At 33.5% G+C, this 18,163-nt stretch overlaps 1 protein-coding gene across 6 annotated transcripts in view; it reads right to left on the reverse strand.

Annotated features, from left to right (window-relative positions):
- LOC145284444 (RAB11-binding protein RELCH homolog) overlaps positions 1-18,163 on the reverse strand; it is a 2,006,047-nt gene that overhangs the window by 1,304,902 nt on the left and 682,982 nt on the right. For all 6 annotated transcript variants that reach the window (XM_080133263.1, XM_080133262.1, XM_080133261.1 and 3 more), the window contains one exon: positions 13,958-14,040. In XM_080133263.1, coding sequence (XP_079989389.1) covers positions 13,958-14,040 — 83 coding nt within the window. The remainder of the gene's footprint in view (positions 1-13,957; positions 14,041-18,163) is intronic.

Here is an 18,163-nt window from a genome sequence, read left to right on the forward strand (position 1 = left end):
CTTGAAGGACTTCTGGAAATAACTCTTACTAACCATACAGAGGGAACTGAGGGGAGCTATAATTAGAAATAAGTGGCGAGTCCATTTGAAAAATGTAATTTGGTCCTTTTAAGGAGTTGAAATAAAGTTACTTTTTGAGGGACCTACAGCCTTTTTTGACTGGCAAAACTGCTTATTTGCCACATTCCCTAGTGGAGGGTTCTTACACCAACAAATGGTTATTTTATTGTAAATATATCAGTCAATGTTTGTTATATAAGATTTTTATTCCTCAACTCCCACATTATATATATATTGTTATCTCGGGTTTGAAGTAAGTTATACATGGAGTGATTTTGGTATTGTCGTGTGATGAGACTAGTTAAATTCATGTTAGATAGGGCAGCATTAAACCCCATCCCCTTTTTTTGGCCTTATGCCACATTTAGTTTTTATATTTAATACTTTGTATTAAATATTTCTGCTAATAAAGATTTAGTACAGAAGTTATGCACACATGGCAGTCGGACTGATGTATAACCACAATATTTTTTATATTTACTTTTCTGTTCAATATATTTTTTCCACTAATTACCGAGTTATGTCTCTCTTCCAGACCCTAAAGGAATCCCAACAGACATACACTGACCAACCTAACAAGCAACAAGAATGCATTTGTTTCAGTTAAGAAACTTATTATTTATTAATTTATTATTTTATCTTCAACCAGAAGAAAAGCGAGCAAAGCTGGCATCAAGGAAAATGTTAGCTCTGTCATGAACTTTGGTTCGAAATTCTTTATTGAAGGAAAAATCTGCTTTTATACAATTAGATTGGATCAAAACGGCAAGTTAATTTATATATTTATTATTAACTTATTCATTTATATATTAATATTCCAAGTTAAAAATGTAACGAAAATGGATACACGAAAAAGTTTTAAAACTGTAGCAATGACAGACCAACGGAAATGCTGTTTTAAACTACTGCATGACAGACCAGTGAAAATGCTATTTTAAACTACTTTATGACAAACCAACGAAAATATTCTTGCAAACTACTGCATGACAGACGAATGAAAATGCTATTCCAAATACTGCATGACAGACTAATGAAAATGTTAGTTCAAACTACTGCATGGCAAACTAAGGAAAATGCAATTTCAGACTACTGCATGACAGATCAACGAAAACGCAATTTCGGACTACTGCATGACAGACCAACGAAAATGCAATTTCAAACTAATACATGACAGATCAACGAAAATGTTATTTTAAACTACTGCATGACAGACCAATGAAAATACAATTTCAAACTGAAGCATAATAGACCAACCAACTGATGGACTGCACCACTCAGAGATTTGAGAGTGTATCTAAATAGTTCAAAACTGTCTCTATTCCGCAGCCCGATAGTCACAAAACCTCAAGCCCCTGCTCTTCACATTAAATGCCAACATAAAATACAAATGCTTTAAAGTGTGTTTAGACTAAATTTTTCATAAATTCACTTACGATATTATCTTCCAAAACTTTCTACACTTCAAAAATGTTGTACCACTGAGATTACCAAAGAGGCATTGCTCGGTGTCAATTAATTTCATGTTTTACAAATAGACAGGACTAAAATCATATTAAATATACCATTGCAGACATATACGTGTGAGCTTGAGGTTCTTCTTCTGTTTGACTAATATATTTGTTAAAAACCAGGAAAAGCAATCAGACAAAATTAATAGAAATTTTTCAGATGAAATCCATTTGTGAAATTGAATGTATGTGCAATATTTACTCTATATACTGTGTGTGTGTGCCTAAAAAACTTAAGTTGATGACCAATAAATAAACATTTTAAAAATGGAAGTCATCTAAGTAGAAATCACGATATCAATTTTCAATGAAAATAGTTGAACCTAAACTTTAGTGCAGGCTTTTACAAGAGAGAAGATATACATATCACGAAGTTAAAAGAAAATTGTAATAAAAGTAAACTGCTTGCTATTTATTTATATCAATAATAGCGTTGACCAATCACAGGGAAATTGAAATAAGACAAAAATAAATAAAGAACATTGCACGAATTCAAAGTACCAGATGTTCCATAATCTAACATACCTTCCACCAAAAAAAACAAAAAAACTAGTGTCACATTCCTCTGTTAGTACCAACACAAAATGGTCATGAACAGCAAGGAGAAAGATCACTATCCAGACCTCCACTGAAAGGGAGTAAATAGTATCGGAAACGTGGGTACATTTGGTGCTACTCAAATTTCAGAATAAACCAATGGTTGTTACCAACAAAAAATCAACGGTAAACGGTTGTCGCAATAATGAAGATGAATAGTGCTGGAAATCTGGGGAGACTTTTTTTCTCTCCGATTCTAGGCAACACTACTTAAACAATCTCTAATAATATTTCATGTGAAAACACTTTATAAATAATGATAACCTGAAGTAGATTATATTTACCAAGATTCCCTGAAATGTCTACAGCTGTTTTTAGCAAAAATTCTATGGTAAATAGCTGTTGCGAGAACCTAAGGTGATTTTTTTTATGATAATCAAAAGGAATCAGGGTACTGGATATGTGGGAAGATTTGTTATCAACCAAACTCCAGGGAGTACCACTTGTTTTCAACAGTGAGCGATACTTAATAGTGTGAGAATTCCTAGTGAATACGATATACTACTAATTCTACTACTACTACTGATAATAATTAACACTGAAACTGTGAAATGAGACACAGAATTCGCTGAGAAAGAAGCAATAGAAGTCAAACACATCAGTTGATGCAGCAGGTTGTTCTGTTTTACGGCATATCAATCCTTTTCCAGATTATTTAATGCTGAATTCTGTAAATTTTGAAAAAGGTTTTGTTTCAAGTTCTTTATATCTTCAAATATTCATTCATGATATTTGGTTTTGCTGTTTTTATTTTGGAATTTGCAGAACCCTTGTCCCATTGCTGTAATGTTGCATCTCTGTGCCTGTTTTACAAGTATTTTATGGAATGTGCTCTGATGAACTTGTTGCACTTGTGCCTCCTCAATGTACATATGCCCGACAAACCTGCTTAGCAACAAAATCTCCCCCCTTCACTGCTGAGGAATCTAAATGCCAGAAGGCTTTCTACTCTAATAGCTTCTTCCCTCGAACAGCTAGACATTGGAAATACCTTCCTGCTACCTGCTTCTCTGACTGTACATGCAGAAGTTTAAATATAATGTAAACCAATATCTTGTTAATCTTTCCTAGGCATGGCCCCAAATAGTAGCCCTATCGTCCAAGTGGCAATATGCATTGTTAAGTATAAAAAACATGATTGAGTTCTGCAATGGAAAGAAAACAAAACAATAACATCAATGTATGGTGTAGATTCCATGAACAAAGTTTCTTTCTTAGAACTGCACACCTGTGGAACTCTCTTCCATTTGCCTGCTTTCCGGCTGACTATAATATGGTCGTCTTCAAGTCCAACCTAAGCAATTTACCAAATTCCCACTATAACAATTACTACGGCATTATCCCATTGATCACTGTACACTTATTAACCCTTATTCTCGAGTGGCCTCTGTCCTTAATAAGTGGTGACTCCTTTGTAAAAAATAAAATAAAATAATCTTCAGATAAGCTACTCTGGTAGCATGAGATTATGTACTGGTTTAGTTCACAAGGAAAGGCCAAAGAAAACATGGGAATGTTGTATTCCCGTGGGGACGTACGCATAACTTGTTATACTTGAACAAAAAGATTTTGAAGGAAGTAAAAAACAGAAAAAAGATTTGGAAGGAAGTAACAATCATTAAATCATTTCTCTCTGATAGGCTCATAAGAGTAGTGGTTGATGGACAAAAATCAGAGGCCTGCCGTATTAATGCTGGAGTCCCTCAAGAGTCCATCCTGGGCCCAACTCTCTTCCTGATCTACATCAATGATCTCCCTAAACACATACTTTAATCATTCGTTGACATCTAAGCTGATGACACGACCTTCTACGGCAACACATCAAAGGCTGTAAATGACAAAGCTCTCTCTGATTCTCTCTCCTCTGATCTCCAACGAGTGGTTCAGTGGGGGAAGACATGGCTGGTTACCTTTAATGCATCTAAAACCAAACTCCTATCCTTACATCATCAACGCTTTGATCCCCATCTAGCATCAATTGAAATGGATGGCTCTCGTCTAGGAGAAGCCCCATGTTTTGACAAGCTTCTGGGCTTGAACTTTACTCCTAATCTGAAATGGAACACGTACATCAAGTCTGTTGCCAAGGTTGCTGGAAAGATGGTGAGATCCTTCTACCGCTCCAGAAGATATCTCACTACTGATGCAATTCCCTATCTATATAAAAGCCAAGTACGTCCAAGGATGAAGTACTGCTGCCATATCTGGGCAGGAGCTGCTAAAAACAGCCTATCCTGCCTTGACAGAGTACAAAATAGACTTCGTGGCTTAGTGGGGGATGCCCTTTTCTCTTTCCTGCAACCTCTCTCTCACAGAAGAGATGTTGCAAGCCTATCTTTGGTTTATCGTTATTTCCATGGCAGGTGCTCGTCTGAACACCAATCTCTGGTCCCCCCTCGCCAATCTTCTACGAAAACCACCTGTCTAGCTGAATCCACTGTCAAAAACTTTCCCCACTCTTTATCTATGCCTAAATCAAATCGTAGATTCCATGAACAAAGCTTCTTTCTCATAACTGCACGCCTGTGGAACTCTGTTCCGTCTGCCTGCTTCCCTCCTGACTAAAACTTGGATGTCTTTAAGCCCAATGTAAACAAATTCCTGATGAACCGCCCCCTTAAGTAGACACTTTAAATATTCACACTAATGTACTGTACTTACAATAACCCTTATCCCTGACTGAGTTCCGGGCCTTGATAAGTGGTGACCACCTTGTCAAAAACAAAAAACAAAAACAAAAAAAAACAGAAAAAAAATTTGAAGAAAGTAACAAACAGAAAAAAGATTTTGAAGGAAGTAAAAAACAGGAAAAAAGATTTTGAAGGAAGTAACAAACAGACAAAAGATTTTGAAGGAAGTAAAAAAAAGAAAAAAGATTTGAAGGAAGTAAAAAACAGGAAAAAAGATTTTGAAGAAAGTAACAAACAGGAAAAAAGATTTTGAAGAAAGTAACAAACAGGAAAAAGATTTTGAAGGAAGTAAAAAACAGAAAAAAGATTTGGAAGGAAGTAACAAACAGAAAAAAGATTTGGAGGGAAGTAAAAAACAGAAAAAAGATTTTGAAGGTAGTAAAAAACAGAAAAAAGATTTGGAGGGAAGTAAAAAACAGAAAAAAGATTTGGAGGGAAGTAAAAAACAGAAAAAAGATTTTGAAGGAAGTAAAAAACAGAAAAAAGATTTGGAGGGAAGTAAAAAACAGAAAAAAGATTTGGAGGGAAGTAAAAAACAGAAAAAAGATTTTGAAGGAAGTAAAAAACAGGAAAAAGATTTTGAAGGAAGTAAAAAACAGAAAAAAGACTTGGAAGGAAGTAAAAAACAGAAAAGAATATAGCAATTAAATGGATTGACTACAAGAGAGACTATGAAAGAATCTCTTAAGCATGGATAATTGAATGCTTACGGATATACAAAATATGTAAAATAATTATAAACTTTATAAGGGAAGCAATGAAAACATGGACACTGGAACTGACAGTTGGAGGACAATACTTGATAGATATAAGAATAATAGGCATTTTAAAGTGAGGCTCCTTACCATCACTACCTTTTTATTATTGCATTAGCGTAACGATGCAACTCAGTGGCTTAGCAACTACTTTTGCCACCCGTAGCAGTCATAAGATTTGTCTATGGTCTCCTACTGTCCGTTGATAATCCGTAACCCTCCAAAATTCAATAAAGTCCTCAGAATATTTATTTTCATGGAATTACAATCAAGGATTTAAAATCCATTTAAAAACAGCATTTCACACGAACACACACACACAAAAAACAACAACTCATTTTTGTATAAAATTTCAAATTTTTTGTTAGCTTTTTATTCTTTTAATTTTTTTTATTTTCTATTTTTACCCCCTCAAAATACCGCCCCATGGGACGGACCGCCCTATTGATCCTATCACCCTTTGCTATGCCACTGATGCCACTCAACAACATATTCATGACACATTTCATGTCTAAGGATGATGGGAAACTATTTCCGAAACCAAAAGAAACTAGAAAATATAAATCCATATATAAAATCATTATGTTTATCGTTTCTTTCTTATTATTAGCTTTCTTCCTACAAAGTCAATATTTTATTTTGGTCTGCCAGTTGTACATGTTTATTGTTTCAGCATGTTATTACAAGTAAAAGTGATTCTATTAATTTACTTCTAGAAAATACTTTCACCAGGTCGGAAGTATTTTCAAATGGCTATCATCTTACAAAATAATAATACTAAAAATAATAATAATAATACTCTAATCAAAACAAAAACCTGGACTCGATTCTCAGTGACACTCTCAGCTCTAACCAGGTTCCATAAAAAAAAAACAAAATAAATTGCAAGTAAATACACTACTAAGCAATGCCGAGTCAGGGCAACAAATAGACATGCATTAAACCATTATCGATGTTGTGTGAAATGATAACTGGTGTGCCGCGAAGAAATTATAAATAGAAGTTACAAGTTGTTAAAGATGAGAGCAATTTTCATATTATTTGTAATAAATACTAACATAAAACTGATACTGAAATATAAAAAAGGAAGAAATTATATAATTATATAAATTATAACATAATACAGGGTGGAACAATAAAGTTGTCGCCCTAAAGAAAGCAAGACTACAGCTTTATTTTAAAACTTTTTTTTTTTAAATAAATTCAGGTAACTTGATTATGTAGTAGAGTAGACATCGATTCAATGTAGCCGCATTCAGCCTTAATAACCGCCTCAATACGGGTCTAGAACTGGAAGCATTATACCGAAATCAGTTAGTTACAACTTTTCAGAAAGTTTTATAAAAATACAAAGCATCAATTTTTTTAATAAGCACAAAAGTGTCAATTTCAACCATTTTAATTCTAAAGGCACACCTAGGGTGGGGGGGACTGGAGTTTTCCAGGAAAATCCGTTCCATTACTTTTTTTTTACTCATATCAGATCTACCTCTGCGTTCCATGTTTAAAAAGGATGTGTCCTCTGTAGTATCTGACCTGACAGAATGGTTAATTGTAGGTATAGACCATTTTATTCTCTCAAAAAAGTTCCAGCAAAAACCTAATAGCCAGCCATAGTTCTCTCCAGAATGTGCTGCTGCCATTGCACACAGAAATCACCTTTTCTATTGCTTCTAACATAATAGATGTACTGAGACAAAAGCCGCTTTTAGAACTGCCAGCAACTACTGTAAAAAAGTAATAAAGAACACAAGAGAGCTTATGCTCCAGTGCGTTAAGTCCAAAGTAGCTGAGCAGCAGCTTGGTTCCCACCAGTTTTGGCAAATTGCAAACAGAATCCTGAACAGAAGCGTGTGCTCTATCCCAACTATCATCAATGGACCTGAGGTAATCTCGTCAGCATCAGACAAAGCCAAGAACTTTGCAGCTAATTCTACCCTTTGTGACTAAGGCCGCCAACCCCTAATATTTCCTCCTGTATCAGAAAACACGCTATGTGATATACAAATATCTGTACATGATGTTGCCAAGATAATCAAAAACCTTGATTCGAGTAAAGGAACTGGCCCTGATGGTATTCCAATTATAGTACTAAAAAAACTTCAACTAGAACTAGCACCCATACTTACAAAACTGTTTAAATGTTGTCTTAAGGAGAATTGCTTCCCATCACCTTGGAAAATCTCATCAGTATGGCCTGTATTTAAGAATTCAGGTGATCGCTCATCTCCCTCTCAGTACAGGCCAATAAGTCTCCTGTGCATCATAAGTAAGTTGCTGGAATCTGTGTTAATTAGAGAAGTAATCAACCATCTCAGCAAAAATAACCTTCTTAGTGACACACAATATGGTTTCTGTTCTGCTAGATCTACAGCAGATGTGCTAACGGTTATATCTCATAAGATTAGCAAATCTCTCGATGGAGGCTACCTTTCTAGGGCAATTTCTCTTGACATATCAAAGGCTTTTGATAGAGTATGGCATAAATGTTTACTTCACAAAATCTCCAGCTACAGTATAGCTGGAAATGTCTTCTCAATTATTAAATCATTTCTTTCTGATAGGTTCATAAGAGTAGTGGTTGATGGGCAGAAATAAGAAGCTCACGGTATTAATGCTGGAGTACCTCAGGGGTCTATCCTGGGCCCAACTTTCTTTCTGATCTACATTAATGGTCTTCCAAATCACATTCTTACATCATTCGTAGACATTTATGCTGATGACACTACTATCTATGGTAGCACATTTAAGACCATAAACGACCAAGTTCTTTCCAATTCTCTCTCCTCTGATCTTGAGCAAGTGGTACAATGAGGAAAGTGGTGCCTTGTTACTTTTAATGCATCTAAAACCAAGCTTTTATCTTTGCATCATCAACGCTCTGATCCCCATCTGGCATCAACTGAAAAGAACAGCTCTCGTCTTGGGGAGGCCTCATGTTTTGACAAGCTTCTGGGCTTGACCTTCACTCCTGAGCTTAAATGGAACACATACATCAAGTCTGTTGCCAAGGCCGCTGGAAAAATGGTGGGATCTTTCTATCGATCCAGTACATATCTCACTGCTGATGCATTTCTCTATCTACATAAGAGCCAGGTACGTCCAAGGATGGAGTACTGTTGCCACATCTGGGCAGGAGCTGCTAGAAAGGACTTGTCCTTCCTTGATAGAGTTCAAAATAGACTTCGTAGCCTCGTAAGGGATGCCCTTTTCTCTTTCATGTAATCTCTTACTCACAGAAGAGATGTTGCAAGTTTGTCTCAGCTTTATCGTTATTTTTATGGCAAGTGCTCGACTGAGCTTCAATCTATGGTCCTCCCTCGCCAAGCTTTCACCAGAAACACTCATCTAGCAGAAAACACTATCAATAATTTCCCCCACTCTTTATCTGTGCCTAAACCTAAACGTAGATTCCATGAACAAAGCTTATTTTTTAGAACTGCACGCCTATGGAATTGTCTTTTATTTTCCTGCTTTCCAGCTGACTACAATATGGTTGTCTTCAAGTCTAATGTAAACAAGTTTTTCATGAGCCGTTCCATATAAATTAACAAATTTGCTGAATTTCCATTACTAACGATTATTTTATTGTCCAATTGTCTACTGTAAACTCTTTAACCCTTATCCTCAAGTGACCTCTTAAAAATTATTGAAAATATCTTCTAATATGGTCATTATTCTGTTATATGCTAACTTGTGTCCACGGTGTTTTCTACAAACTGCACTGATATAGCCTTCAAACACAGCTCCTTTCACATTTAAGTATTTTTTTGAATTTTTTTTAGATAAGGATTGATAATTTGTATTATTTAGATTATCTAGGCTACTGTTCTTATGCTGAGTGTTATTCTCACAATATTTTATGCCATGTAACCTTCAACTTTTTGCAAGGATCCATAGCATTATAGGGAAAGTACTTAGAAAAATTCAGTTTTAAGTGAGGTTGAAAGTTCAATCCTAATTGTGGGTGATACTAAAAATACTATTGTGAATTATTAGGACTTCTACCGGATCATTGGCGATAGAATGAGAGTAAGATATCTTCACAGATAAACTAAAAAGTTTAATTCAAAATTCCATAGAGATTCCAGAGTTCAGTAGACAAATTACAGGGTTCAATAAGATAGACCTGAAGAGGCCAAAACGCCGTGAACGTTGAGAACAGTAGTCCGAATAATCCAAACAATGAAAAATTTAGTATTTATTTTGTCTGATTAAAACATATAGGGGGAAAAAAAACGTAATAGAAAAATAAACATCTATTAACACAACTTTAGTATAAAAATAGATGTCAAAATGTTGAACTCCTCGCATATATTCAAATCTATTCCAAATAAAAGAATAATAAAAATAGCCATTTCTGTTGATAATTGTATTAAAATGTTTACAATTCCTCAAATGCAGACGAGCAGATATTTCCAAAATTCTATTTTCTTATACAATTTGATTGGTCATCATTGAAAAAACTCTGGCTCCAATCTTTTCTTCGTCTTTCCACAATGCATTTAGTTGTATATACATGGAAAAAGATTAGAGTTAAATATTCAGAATCAAGAATACATCGAAGATTTCTCTTTCTGGCTATTTTCCATAACTTTGAGACAAGAAAGTCGAAGCCAAGCTTAAAGTGATTATTGATTTTGTACATCTATATTGGAAAGAGATTCATGTCCATGGTTACAGCATTATTGCTAAATACTTTGATGCAGTAAACTTTTGAATCAGTATGATTCAACTGAAACATTGTATGTGTGTTTGTGTATATATATATATATATATATATATATATATATATATATATACATACACGAGCAAAGACATCTAGCATTGCCCAGTCATAAAATATGCTTAAATATAATATTTTAATTCATGCAGAGTTCATATATATTATTATAGTGTCAATTCTCTATTGATTATACTGTACCCGATATATAGTAGTGATTTCAAAATTAAAAAAAATAAATATAACTTGAATGCAATAAGCTAGAATCGAAACCGAAACCAAAACTTATGAAGATTTCTTGGTAAAATTGTCTATTACATGAAGCAAACAAGCATGCCCAGAAGGTCCACAGAATTTTAGAATTATAAACACACACACACACACACACAGCGAAATAGTACTTACCATTAGTGTATTAAGCGATACTCTTTGTGTAAAACAAATTGAGCTTAGGTATTTGGACAATGTCAAAACATTGTTAATTCACTGCCCACACAAACATTATTAAAAGAAAAAAAATGCTGTGTGGTGAACGCGAATTTGCAAAACTTAAGATCGTAAGCAAACACTATCGATCAAACCAAGATGTCTCCAATGTTATCACGTCGCAAATTTAGCTTTTTAAAATGAAACAATGAATTAACCATTTTCTATCAAGTTGATGCCAGGTCGGTGCGGATGACAAAAGTTTCTAGCAAACACACACACAAACACGCAAACACACAGGCGACTGAGATTTATATAACAGATTATTCTTGATTACCAAAATTTATTTTCTTTTTTTCATACATTATTCATATTATTTCCATTACGTTTATTTTATCATTATTCTTATTATTGCCACTACTACCATCATATTATGTTTTGAAATATTTTCTCTTTTCTAAGGAATGCACAATTGAGTCTATTTTCCCCTCAAAAATGGTGGAATGAGGGTAGGCAATTATCATTAACAGACTGAAAATGAAATCAGCTAGATTGGACATAACATTTGACCAGCCTGAGACGCATGCATATATTCACAATAGATATGTTGATTTTAGAAAGGTTCATTTTACAGTAGAACCCCGGGTTATATAGGATACGGTTTTTTTTCAGGTTATGATGTGGAATACAATGTTTTTCTGGTCACTTGTTATGGTATTTGCCCCGCTTTACAGTCTTATTTATGTTATTTGATTATATACATGTGTATTATGCACTGTACTGTATTTTGTTACTAATTATTAATGCCATATCCCAGGGTTCTACTGTAGTTCATTTCAATCCACCAATAATGACATTCCCACACACATTTACAAGGATAAACACAAACAATATACAGCAGCAAAATATAAACTTTTACATGTGTATTTTGACAAAAAAACATTCATTGGTTATACACGCAAAGCTTACATATCTATACACACACATCCAGATACTCTCACAGCACCGCACAACCTACAAAGATACATTCACAGACATGTACTTGCACACACATACATCATCCTTGAGTGTTTTCAGTCTATACGAGAGTTTGTCAGGATGCTTTACCCTCTCAGTAAACCTTGGCTAAATATTCAAAATAACATAATATTCGTAGCTTGGTTAACATGGCTATACACTGGATCATATGAATGATGGTGCACCTTTTACCAGTGACGTTACGTCAAGTAACAACACTTAGCTGGATACTCCACCAGAGTAGATGAATACTTGTCCTATGATCTAGTAAAACCAAAAGAGAAAAATACTGTAACATAGCTAATTTGTCAATTAAGGAAAGGAAATTAATGTTCCTCACTAACTAAACGTTTGAGAAAGAAAGGAAAAGCTTAATTAAACATTCAAAAAACTCATAGTACTTACTGAAATAAAATAAATACCATATATTATGCAATTATGTGTATATACCTACATACAAATACATACTGCCCTACATACATAACCAATGCATACATAGGTTGTACCAATTAGTATGTGCATATATGCTTTTCATATACAAATTTAACAGACTGAAAAGTAGGATTTATCTTTATTTTAGAGGTTTCAACCGTGAAAGGCAATCTAGCTATTTCCTCGAATATTTTATTATTTTTACAAATTATGAAAATTTCTTCTCTTTTATCAAACTCCTTACAGTAAAACTTCTCATTTAGAAAGACTGACAAGTTTATTATTTTTGTCGACACATTTCGCCCTATAGTTGATGTTATTTTTTATTTTCAACAAAAATCCAGAAATATTTTGATAGTGAAGTACTGCTTCTTATATTTTTCTTTGTTGCAGAAGAATTTATAAAATTTATAAAATATGCTTTTAAATGTGTTTCCCATACTTTCAGTATATAATTTATTTTCAATAATATATTTAGTGATATAATAAATCGTTTAAGGATGGAATTTTTTGAGTTAAGCTACTTTCCTGGGCAATGCCAGGACATGGGTCATCTAGTTTGTAGATACAGTTACAATACACATTACATTGTTACATTATGTCCCTGGTTTTATAAGTCCTTTATACACCCACATTTTGTTGTAAACCGAGGCCGTTGAGAAAATGCATGCAAACTGATCAAATTTTCAGTTTTTAGCAAAATTTAAAGAGAAAAGATCAACTTCTTATAACACTGAATCAGTTATGTTTTGCTTCAGAGTCAAAAGAATGAAAAGAAAATCTAGCCAGAATTCAGATTGTTTCATCAACTTCCGCTTTTGGTTGGTTTGGTTTCGTTGGTTTTGTTTTACGGCATATCAACCCTTTTCAGATTATTTAATGCCGAATCCAAAGATTTTGAAGAAAACTTTTTTAATTAGAATATATTTGTGGTTTTCAAATCGGTTTCTATTTAACCCATAGTTGGGACCCTAACAGATACTGCCACTCCGGGTCAGAGTGGACCTGGGAGCAATGACAATTAAAGGGTGGCTCCACACTTCCCAAAGCCCGCAAGCTGGGGCCTCACCACTGGATATAGTTTAAGATCATATCCAGGACCATCAACTTCCGCTTTTAAATGGCCTCTGACCTTTAGAATTTCACTCAAACCCTTTCATTCTTTAGCTAACTAATAGGAGGTTGAGGAACACTTTAATTGTATAGGGCAAACTTAAACTCTTTTTACAATAACAATTGTTTTTGTCCCATTATATTCATTTTTATATTAGCCCTCAGGCGATAATCATTATCATTGATTTATTATTTTATTTATCATAATTCTTCCTTTAAAGTAAATAGCAAACAAGCCTTTATGTCATAAGAATTAAATTAATAGTTTTAGATCCACTGAAATGTAAATATATTCCATAAATTTGATCTTGACAAATAAATATGTTATAATAATAACAATATGAAAATTACTAAACAAAACTAAAAGACAAGATGAGTAACATTAATACAAAAACAAATTACACAAAGTAAGCATATTTTTTTAAATGCAAATAACCCTAAAAATATTGTGTTTAAAAAAAAGAAGAGGCATTATTAACAATTTTAAAACAATTGCTACTAAAGGCCTCAACACATTCTTTTTTTTTTTATAGCAGCATAATGTTATTGGTCTGTTTTATATTTGGGAATTCAAAGATATTGTGTTTTCTTTCTGTAAATAAATAAAACGAAATTTTTTTTCTTTTTTGTACTCACATTTCTGGATCATTGGCCAAAGTGACAAGAGCCGGTACAACACGAGTAGATATTAAGTTGTCACTGACTCCTTGGATAAGCAACTGAAATAACAAGGAAAAACAAGAACCTGTTTTAGACAAACAATAAGACATTTAATTTTGCATTTGTTTGACACAAATTCTCAGTTATCAATTGGTTCTTAATGAAAATTTTGATTTATATGTTTTTTTTTTTTATTTAAGCAAACAATGTAACAAAATATATTTTTACTACAATATTGTATAATACTTGTATTGTATAGATGAGTTCCAAGATCTGCAGCACTAACCCTAATCAGCTTCCCCCAAAGTTTCATTCAAGTATGAAATTCACAAGTCACATGTTCATAAAAAGAAAAAAAAAAGCAAGACAACGTTAAGTTTTTGCATTTATTGCAGGGAGGTGTCAACGTCCCCTACATATAGCACCTGATATTCTGAAGTTGGTCACCTATCTGGTACTGATCAGCCTCAACATCGCTTAACTTTGGTAATCTAAAAAGTCTGTCAACGTGATTATGCCATATATATATTTCCCCAAACCTCTGGGGTTCTGGATATGATCTTAACCTATATCTGATGGTGAGGCCCCAGCTTGCGGGCTTTGGGGAGTGTGGAGCCACCCTTTAATTGCCATTGCTTCCAGGTCTACTCTGACCCGGAGTGGTAGTACCTGTTAGGGTCCCAACTATGGGTTAAATAGAAACCGCCTTAAAAAACAAATATACTCTATTAAAAAATTGTTCTTCAAAATCACTGGATTCGGCATTAAATAACCTGAAAAGGGTTGATATGCCGTAAAACAAACAAAAACAAAACAAACCGAACCTTTGGCCTTGATGCCTCTTTTGAAAATAGGGTACGATTATGAATATCTCCAGTATCAAATAATCAGTATACACTGTGAAATTTACTTCATGTATGAAAACCAGAGGGGAGATATAACATATGAGAAATATTTGGAATCAAGTCTCCCCTTGCTGTTATTTTAGATCATTTGGAACCATACCAGCAAGTTTTAGTCTGCCCTCCATCAAGGTCAAAGGTTTTGGGGAAATATCAGATATTTTGTAATTCATATGCAAAACTAGGAATACAAATGACTATGATTGAAACATTTTATGGCTGTAAAAAAGTGCCAAAATATGCTCTGGGTGATTCCCTTAATATGCAACCTTTAGGTTGCATAGACCACCATACAATTTAGGTCATTATCTTTCCAACGAGCCTTCATTTGTAAATTCTGATTCATGGTCGCTGAGATTTTAAAACTTGTAAAATTGTCAAAAAAGATGGTGTGTGTGTGTGTGAGTGTATATATATATATATATATATATATATATATATATATATATACATACATACTAGTAGCCAAACTGAATATTGAAATCTTTGCTTCTATGGGACGAAACTACATGAAAATTTGCAGGCTTTTTGAAGATTATTATACTATTCTATGGTTAAAATTTTATGACAATTGGTAAAAAAGAACCTATATTTTAAAACCAATAAAATATGCCCAAATTTGTTTACATTTACATATATGGTCCTGCAGGCCAGCTTCAGTTTTGCTACTTCGGTTGTCTACCCTGTGGCCTTGCCAGGCCACTAATATACACTGGCTGGTTGAATTCCAAATGACAAAAGAAAGAATCAGCTCACAATCATATTTTTTCAGTGAATGCGTACATTTTGTTTTTTACCATCTTATACACGTTTTACAACACAAAATGAAAATCATTGAAACTTAAGATGGCGGCTTAAAAACCTTCCAAACGTAGTGTCAGACGTCTTTCTTTTTGGTGGGGGCTCTTTTCCCTGATTATCATCTTTAAAGGGAATTTTTGAGGTTTTTGTCTTGCTGTGGATATCATTTTTCCTGAACACCTTTCTTCCTTTTAATTTGTTTTGGAATACTGTGTTAGTTTTTACGGATATTTGATCGTCTCTGACTAAAAACATGTTATTATCTATCTATCCCGTTCACCCTCTTGCACTTTTATGATCATTTACTCCCTCCTCCCACTCTTATTCTATGTATTGTCCATTACTCTCGCTTTTGTTTATCTCTCTTTATTAACAGTTGAAGGTGATAAAGATAATAAAACCTTTGGAATATTTCATTATAAAAAAAAAAGAATATCACCACAAGAAATAATATTATTTAGCTCGTAGCTGAAAAAAAAGGGGATATAAATAATGAGCAGAAAGAGACTAATATTTTTGTCTTTTTATGTTTAGATTTAACTAGCTTTGCAAACACAAATAATTCAATATGAACTCCATAGGTGATCTATTTTCTATATATAGATATATATTCCTGAGTTAATATAAAAAAAAAAAATATATATATACAGTATATATCCCTTATAATATCCTCCAAATTGTTTCAAATATAATATTGAGTTTCATTGAACTTATACACACAAGTTATTAAAATATGTCAATTAAGCTACACAGAATCTATTATGCTTCATCCATAGGGAATCATCAGAAGATTCTGTATAGCTTAATTGCCATATATATTTTAACAGCTTACTACCAAATGTTTCTTTAATAAACCAGTGGAACCCAGTTGACCCGAATCTACGCATCGGGTTCACCTCTGCTCATCTCTGCAACATCTCTCTCTACGCATACACACACACATCAATGAACACACAGACACATACACAACTCATGGTTTTATTATCGTCTGAAAATCTGTATAAACTTTATTCATTGAAATCAGAAATTCAGAAAGTTTTTTGATTGGTCCAAAATATTATTATTTCTTTTTATGCAGGATAGTGTATGTGCAGACGATAGGCATACAAACGTGTTTACGCATTTTGATTCTGTACGTCGATGTGTAGACATCGACTACTACTTATACAAATGAAATCTATAAATTTGTAATAGTCTCACTGACAGCATAAAATGCACAAGGAACTTTACTTTCATGAACAGTGTAGCAAACCGATCTGAATCCTTTCGAATACGAAGATGAATTTCTCTTTGAGACTAAAACTTGCCCCTATTATTCATCTCTACTAATATTTGTGTCCACAAAAACCTTTACAGTTTGGTTCAGTCACGCATCCGCCGTGGCATTCTAATGCTGATCTTTACACAATTCGCTTTGTCACTGTCGTTCATGTTATTTCATTATCATAATAAAACATGAAACCTTTTACATCTTTTTTTTTATCATTATTATTCGGTAGCTTTTCATAACGCTTATGGATACTGACTTTTATACAAATCATACAAAAACACACAAAAAAAAAGAAGAAAAAAGGGCACTAAAAATTACGACGCTCAGATAAAAGTAATATTTTGTTTTCAAAACACCAAAAACCTAGTGGTTGAATTTGAAAGCTAATTTCATAAAAACATTAGAATTACTTATGATTGATATAATCATTATTCATACCATTAATTATTATCCACATATAATTCCAGAAGAATGGCTAACAAGAAGTCAAAAGCGAAAATAAAAGCATTGGAATATCAATCGGAAACATATCAATAAAAAAAAATATTACTCCTGCGAGCACATAAAAAGCTACCGATAAAAAGACTAAAAACTTGCTTGTTAGTTTTATACAATGAAACATGTTTATTATCTACCTTAATATGAGAAGATCGTTGCAAAAGTGATGCCTCATTTTTTATTCCGCCTGAATTGATCAGAGAGGATTGCCAAATGCATTGTTATGATGGCTGAACTTATGCATTCATGACCTGAAAGTTTTATCTCTCTGTTGCAAATATTGATTGTGTGAAACTCTAAGAAAGCAACCCGTCTTTGAAATGCATCAGAAGCAAAGATGCGTCATTGAATGCCTGGAAAAAGTACACCGAGGATGGTGGTGACTATGTAGAAAAATAAATTCTTGAGCATAAAATGTCGCTTTGTTTAATGATACTACTCCCATCTTCAAAGCTCTTAGACATTTGAAGTTTAAAAAATAAGGGGCTTTACTTTTGGATGAGCCTTGTACTTTGTATAAGCCATATATTCATCTCCATTAATTGATTTTCATTATATAATTTCTTAAAGCTATGAAGTCCAGCTTTCATGACATCTGCACTATTCCATAAAATAAAATGCACATTTAATTAAAACATTGGAACATCAATTGGAAATATACTTATTATAAGTAAGAAAAAATATATGTTATAGTCAAGATTGTCTGCTCTT

Source organism: Euprymna scolopes, chromosome 9 (genome assembly GCF_053919585.1).
Source record: "Euprymna scolopes isolate OS-2025 chromosome 9, ASM5391958v1, whole genome shotgun sequence".
NCBI lineage: Eukaryota > Metazoa > Mollusca > Cephalopoda > Sepiida > Sepiolidae > Euprymna > Euprymna scolopes.